Source organism: Myotis brandtii, unplaced genomic scaffold, assembly GCF_000412655.1.
Source record: "Myotis brandtii unplaced genomic scaffold, ASM41265v1 scaffold952, whole genome shotgun sequence".
Lineage (NCBI taxonomy): Eukaryota > Metazoa > Chordata > Mammalia > Chiroptera > Vespertilionidae > Myotis > Myotis brandtii.
In genome coordinates, this window is record NW_005371930.1 from 1514477 (window position 1) to 1521614 (window position 7138).

At 61.8% G+C, this 7138-nt stretch overlaps 2 protein-coding genes across 2 annotated transcripts in view; one reads left to right on the plus strand and one right to left on the minus strand.

Moving 5' to 3' along the window:
• Positions 1-5452, plus strand: part of PHF21B (PHD finger protein 21B) — a 76379-nt gene extending 70927 nt beyond the window's left edge. Inside the window, exons 14-17 of the mRNA XM_014533170.1 lie at positions 973-1131; positions 1664-1739; positions 1991-2094; positions 3546-5452. Of these exons, the coding sequence (XP_014388656.1) occupies positions 973-1131; positions 1664-1739; positions 1991-2094; positions 3546-3764 (558 nt within the window). The 3' untranslated portion in view covers positions 3765-5452. The remainder of the gene's footprint in view (positions 1-972; positions 1132-1663; positions 1740-1990; positions 2095-3545) is intronic.
• The window catches only part of ARHGAP8 (Rho GTPase activating protein 8), a 40317-nt gene continuing 37178 nt past the window's right edge, over positions 4000-7138 (minus strand). Inside the window, exon 13 of the mRNA XM_014533171.1 lies at positions 4000-4203. Within this exon, the coding sequence (XP_014388657.1) occupies positions 4000-4203 (204 nt within the window). The remainder of the gene's footprint in view (positions 4204-7138) is intronic.

Below are 7138 nucleotides of genomic sequence, written 5' to 3' on the forward strand. Positions count from 1 at the left end.
GTGCCCAGCCAGGCAGGTGCCTCGAGCCCGAGCCCCGCCCCCGCAGAGCCCCCAGTGCGGGAGGGGCCTTGGTTTCGAGGTAGGAGACCCAGATGCTCGTCCTGGTTCCACCCCCAGCTCGCTGTGTGACCTCGGGCAAGCAGCTCACCCTCTCTGGGTCTTTGAACTGAAAGTAGAGGTGAGGGCAGGGTCTGAGGCCTCCTTCAGAGTCAGCCGTGGGAGTCGGTGTCCTGGTGGCACGGCTCATCCCTGGTGAGAGCCCTCTGTCCCTTCCGAGTCTGCAGGTGGGAGATGCTAACGTGGGTAGAGGACAGACAGAAGGTGCGGGGGGAGGGTTTCTCTGGGGTGGGGGGAGATCACGCAGATTGTGCAGGTCACGGGGTTTGGTTATGAACGACTCCTCACTCTCAGAGCGAGCCTAGGCTTGGAGGTAGTGAGCTCCCGGCCCTGGAGGTGTGTGAGTAGAGACTGAAGGTGTCTGCAGATGACCTTTGTGAGGAAGGGTAGCTGACCTCCCCCGGTTCCTACCCGGTGGTGCTGTGTGTGCCCTCCCTGCCGAGTCCTCCCACCAACCACAGGACAGCCGTGGAGATGGAGGAGCCGCCAGGTAGACCTGGTGCTGTAAGGGGACTGCGAGGAGTGACATGCGCACAGCCCCCTCCCCGCCCCCCGACAGGCGCCCCTGGTACAATGCAGACCCGAGGGGGCTGTTTCCCAGCCTCGCAGCAGGACCCCCTGCCCGCCCCCTCACCTGGAGTCCTGTCTCGGGTGGAAGGATCGGGACACTGGGGCCACTCCATGCCCAGCGAGCATTCGGTGACCCTCCTAAATGCCGCGGGTGTCAGGACCCTGCTGCCCCTCCGGGTCCCGTCCAGCCCCTCCCTCCTCCTGGAACCGCTGAACGTGGCTGGGTCGCGAGCAGGTAGGGTGGCAGCTGCTGAGACGGCGCTCACCTCCGGCCTCCTCTTCCAGAGCGAGATCGCCCACGATGAGCACTGCACTGCCTGCCAGAGAGGGGCTGACCTGCAGCCCTGCGGCACCTGCCCGGGGGCCTACCACCTCGGCTGCCTGGACCCACCCCTCAAGACAGCGCCCAAGGGCGTGTGGGTGTGCCCCAAGTGCCAGCAGAAGGTATGGGGGTCGGTGTTGCCTGGGGGTGAGCCTGTCCCCCAGCACCACTCTTAGGCTGTGCCAACCTGTGCTTCCGGGTGGTCCCTGCAGAGGGTGCCGACGGGGAGGCAGGGGGCGTGGCGGGGCTGGTTGTCGAACAGGCCCCTGCATTGCGCCTGCCCAGGGTCACAGCGCTCTGCGGGGGCAGCTTCCCACTCCAGCATGATGGTGGGGCCTCCCTGGGTCCCAGCTTTGTCCCCACTGCTCTCGGGTCCCAGGACTTGGGAACAAGACAAGTGCTCATTTATTTATTATTTCACCGAAGAAGAATTCAGCCCTGCTTGTGCCAGGCCCTGTTTGAGGCCCTGGTGACAAGCAGATCCTGCCCTCGCCCAGCAGCCCCTGGGACCCAGACCCCACACCGGGACGGCCCCATCCCTGGTCCCGGCTGAGGAACCTGCAGCTCAGAGTGCGCGTGCCTCCCCAGGGTCCCATACTCGGGGTGTGGCGGGTCCCCACCTGGCTGCCGGCTCAGGTCCCCTCTGCCCTGCAGGCCTTAAAGAAAGACGAAGCTGTGCCCTGGACCGGGATGCTGGCCATCGTGCGCTCCTACGTCACCCACAAGACAGGTAGGACTCGGGCAAGGGCACCTGCTCCCTTCTCTCCTCCTCCAGGCCCATCGGAGGCTGTTCTGGCCGGAACTCTGAAAAGAGGGCCCTGGGATGGGGCCGTGCAGGGCAGTAGCTGGGAGGATGGCCTTCCAGTCCCCATGCGTCCAGCCAGGACCACGGGCTCCTGTGGGAGGGTGTGGCCTGTAGGCGTAGACCTCGGAGTCCCACTGCTGACCTGCCCCCTGGGCACGGCCCGGCCCTCTCTCCAGTCAAAGAAGAGGAGAAGCAAAAGCTGCTGCAGAGAGGCAGCCAGCTGCAGAGCGAGCACCGGCAGCTGGAGGAGCGGGACCGGCGCCTGGCCTCAGCCGTGAAGGTGCGCGGGGCTCGGGGTGTGGGGCGGGGCTGCCCTAGAACCACGTAGATCCAAAGCATCGCTGTCTGGTTACTGAGGCCCCAGAGGAGGGAGACTCGCCAGCATCACGCAGCGATTCAGAGGTGACTCACTCGACAGACAGTTATCAAGCAACTGAGCACTGAGTCTGCTCCTCCTCAGCTCTGTGACCTGAGCAAGGCCCTGGCGTCTCAGAGCCAGTGTCCTGTTGTGCAAAGTGGACATAATGACCCCCCGCTGCAGGGTGGTGATAGGACAATGGTGATAGATGTGGTGATGGTGGTGATGGTGCTGGTGATGGTGATGATGATGATGGTTGTGATGGTGGTGATGGAGATGATGGTGATGATGATGATGGTGGTGGTGATGGTGGTGATGGTGATGGTGGTGATGATGGTGATGATGATGGTGATGATGGTTGTGATGATGGTGATGATGGTGATGGTGGTGGTGATGGTGGTGATGATGGTTGTGATGGCGGTGATGGAGATGATGGTGTTGGTGATGGAGATGATGGTGATGATGATGGTGGTGGTGGAGATGATGGTGATGATGATGGTTGTGATGGTGGTGATGATGGAGGTGATGGAGATGATGGCGATGGTGATGGAGGTGATGATGATGGTGGTGATGGTGATGGAGATGATGGTAATAATGGTGATGATGATGATGGTAGTGATGGTGGTGGTGGTGATGGTGATGATGATGATGGTTGTGATGGTGGTGATGGAGATGATGGTGATGATGATGATGGTGGTGGTGATGGTGGTGATGGTGATGGTGGTGATGATGGTGATGGTGATGGTGGTGATGATGGTGATGGGCTAGAGGTGATAATGATGGTAAAAGCAGGGCCACACCCTGGTAAACTCTTTCAGTGTAGTATGAAGATACTCTGATTATTCCTATCTTAGAGTTTTGGACACAGTCTCAGGGATTTTAAGCTATTGGCCTAAGCAGCAAATAGCTCCAAGTGGAGGTATTAGTCCTTCGCTTGTCACCGTGTTGCTAGGATACAAATCCAGGCTAGAAAAAGGCAAGCATACCGCCTGCAAGAGACAGAGCAGGGACCTGGCTGGCGTCTGAAGGTTTGTGCGGCTGCGCAGCTGCTCTGAGCTGGCTCTGAGCTTCTTCCAGGAGCGGAGAGCAGGCGTGGTGGGCAGGTGGCGTTGCAGCGTGAGCAGAAGGTTCCCACACCCCCCGCCACACACACACTATTTGTAACCCTAAGTTTAAAACAAACTGTGTGTCTGGCTGCTGTTTAATTCCATTTTTCGCTGCTGCTTGCTTTTTGTGAGGCTCTCTGCCTGGCTGCTTTCAGGCCTCTGCAGGGGGAGGGAGAGCTCTGGGAGAGGGGGTGTGAAGGGGTGCTGCCCAGGATGCCTGCACAGTTGAATTCTGAGACCCTTCTCTCTGCCCCCCACCCCCAACAGAAATGCCTGGAGCTGAAGATGAGCCTGCTGGCCCGGCAGAGGGGCACCCAGTCATCCTTGGACCGCCTGCGGGCCCTCCTGAGACTGATACAGGGCGAGCAGATGCTCCAGGTCACCATGACGACCACCAGCCCCGCCTCGCTGCTGGCCGGGCCCTGGACCAAGCCCTCAGCAGCAGCCATGCACGCGGCCCTCCAGCACCCCCAGGGACACAACTGACTCCGAGGCTGGTCTTCACACCCACGGAGTCACTGGGACCCGCCCACAGACCGGGGGTTCTGTCAGCCTTAACTCATGAACAATGTGAATTTCAGACAAGAACAGAACCAGACAGAACAAGACAGGAGGAAGGGCAGTGGAGCGAGCGAGAGTCCTAGTTCTCCAGCCGGGGGTGGGGGTGGAGCCCCCCCACACGTTCAGACGGGACCCCATCACATTCAGGTGGGGCGCACCATCAGCCTGCTGTGGTGGGACTGCCCAGGCCTCTTGCTTGCAGCACGGCTGTCCCCACACCTCCCTTGTGCAGAAGTGTGAGGGGCCAGGGCGCCCCGCTGAGAGCCAGCGTGCCCCAGCCCCTGAGGACCGTGTCCGGTGGGGAGGAGCCGGACGCAGACGTAGCCGAGTAGTGCAGGTAGTTGGACAGAAGTGGGTAGCGAATCTAGGTAGGACGCCAGGGCCCTCCCTCATGGGGCCATGCCCAGGCTGGGTGCTCGTGCCTTCCAGAACGCCCAGGCCCACCTGTCAGTATTAGCAGCTGTTTGACTTGAAACTCTGCGTTCAAGGGGATGCTGCTGCGTTCCCCGCCAGTGCCACTGCCCCCCAAGTCCCTACGCGCCCTCGCCTGCGCCTCCTCCCTCTCGCGGATGCTTTGGGCTCATTTTGCTGTGGGAGCCTTTTCCTCCTGGAGTTTCCCGGCCAGACGGCGCCGCAGCCGCGCGGGAGGCATGGCGCACGTTTTCAGTTTGGGGCTGAACCATTCCACTTCCGCGGGAGCCTTTTATTCTTTCCTTCCGAAGAGCCGATGAAGTATTCCACTCCTGGTTTCTTGCCAGTGCGGACACGATGCCAAAAAATGACTACGTTTTTGTGTGGCGTTTTTATTGTGAGATATTTAATGTGAAGGGGGCACGCTTAGAGTCTGTCTCTGCTCACAGTGGCCTCCGCTGCCACTGGCCCCGAGACACCCGAGGGTGGGCGGGGAGGGGGCGTGGCCTCGGGAGGTGTGTCCTTTGGAGACAGAGCCCCTCTCGCCCTCTCCTGGAGGGTGTGCTGGCCTCTTAAAGGGCTCCTGTGTCACCCCCACCCCCTCCTCCAGTCCCCAGGGACCTAGCACAGCAAACAGAAGCACCGGGAGCCGCAGGGCTCCCACCCCCAGCATATCACACGGTGCCAAATTGCATTGAACACGCGCGTGCGTGTGGGCACACCCGCGGAGCAGGGAGGCTGGTCCGAGCTGCAGGCTGCCCCGGCCCCTGCCGTCCTGGCCACGACTCCGGGAGAAACTGTGTTGTACGATACAGATCTATTTTAATACACTCAACGCTGGTTGAACAAGATTTTTATATTCTTTTATCGATGAGCAAAGCGAACTGTGAGGCACACGTCTTCTATATTGGTTACTGTTGACGCCGATTATGCATTCCCGCGTGGCTCACCATGCGAGGTCTTCAGGTTCTTTCTCGGTTCGTTTCCTTCTTGGGTGGATTGAACTAAACTTTAAGAAATGTAATGGGAGGATGTGAAAGGTTGGACCCGGGAGGGGTAGCTGCTGACGTGTCTTGAGACTTAGTTTTTCGGACCCAGGAGGCCCGTCCAGTGGGTAGTAAAGGATAGAGACAAGTGTTCGTCGTCAATTTGCCCGTGTAGTTCGTCTGTACGACGCATTAAACTCGATTGATGATCGCAGAGCCCTGTGGTTTGTGTTTGCAGCCTCAGCCGAGCGGCCCTGGGAGCCCTGGGGAGGGTGGGAGGAGGGGAGCTCAGGGCGCCCTCTACAGGCTGACCCCTCCCCAGGAGGTGGCAGGTGCACCTGTTAGGGCCAGAATTGATGGTTGCCAGTAACAACCAGCAGGCCAGGCGCCACGGGGAGGTGCTGGCCACACTGGATCATCATTACCCGCTTTTGCTGCTTCCTGGGCAGCGGGCACACAAGGTCCCACAACCACCTGGGGCTTAAACAGTGGCCTCTCGAGAGCAGCCAAACTGGGGAGCCAGACCCCTGCACCGGGCTCCCTGCTCGGCCAGGCCTGCCACCCCAGTGGCCTCGAGAGCAGCCCAACGGGAGCCAGACCCTGCACCGGGCTCCCTGCTCGGCCAGGCCTGCCACCCCTGTGCGTCCAGCTGTGGCCAGAGCAGGGGATCCAATGCAAAGTGACTGCCCGCTGGAGGCCTGGGGGTCTGAGGGAAGGGGGGGGCGCACACAGGGCTGAACAGCCCACCCAGCAGGGGTCAGCTACAAGCCATCCTGTTTCTGGTGAGCCCAGGGTCACACAGTGTGACGGCTCTGGCTTCTGCCTAAACGTTGGGCGGTGCAGGCCCCAGGTCCGCGCCTCGGCCTGCCCTCTGAACACCTTGGCTGGCCTCCCCCCGCCTCTGGCCTTCTGCCTGAGCTGCTGGCTCCCGGCTCCTGCCTCCAGCCTGGTCCTCCGCTGTGGACTCCACTGCTTTCGTCTTGGGACAGAGCTGCTGGCCTTGGGGCTGCCTCTGCCCTGGCTCAGGGGTCCCCTGGGAGCCCCCTGCTAGCCCACCTGGCCTGGCAAAGCCAGGGTGAGGGGACAGCGCTGAGGTTGGAGAGCGAAGACTGCAGTGTGGCACGTGAGCCCGGACTGCGCCTCGTCCTCATCCCCAGCCCCGGTTCCAGCACAGCCCACTCACTCCCACCGCGAGGGCAGGGGTCTGGGCGCTGGTGCCATCCCCAGCTCCTGACCAGGACGGGAACCCCCTCCAAAGTCGCACCCTCACTGCCCCCTCCTCCTCCCTGAGACAGCTATGCCATTAAAGGGACCCAGAGTGTGCAGACATCTGCCTCCTGCAGCTCCGCCCGCCCAGCCAGCACCCGGGGGTCCTGTGCCCATGTGCGGACAGCCCTGGGGTGGGGCGGCCGCCCTCCAGCACCTCTCTCCCAGCCCCATCTGCCCCGGGCCCCAGAGAGCAGGGCCATCCTAGCTCCCTGGCCCTTGGGGATGGAAGCCCTCGGGGGTGGAGGGTGCAGGCTGTCGGACGGTCACCCTCTCTGCGGCCTCTGCTCACATGACCGTGGTGACGGGACTCCACTTCCCAGAGGGCTGTGCCGCTGGGACACTGTTGTAGTGTGTGTGTGTGTGTGGGGGGGGGGGCGGCGTGACCAGGCACCACAGACCCCAACAGAAATATATTCTCCTGGAGGCCGGAGGCCGAGATCCAGGTGCCCGCAGGGCTGCTCCTCCTGAGGCCGGGGACAGACCGTTGGTGACCAGCCCCTGGTGACCTTGGTCCTTTGCTTAGACAGCGACTCTTCCCTGGCATTCTCACCCATGGTCCCCGTGCCATTCGAGGTGATCTCCGCGTCCCTGCCACCTCCCCTGTGCCCGCCACCTCCCGCGTCCCTGCCACCC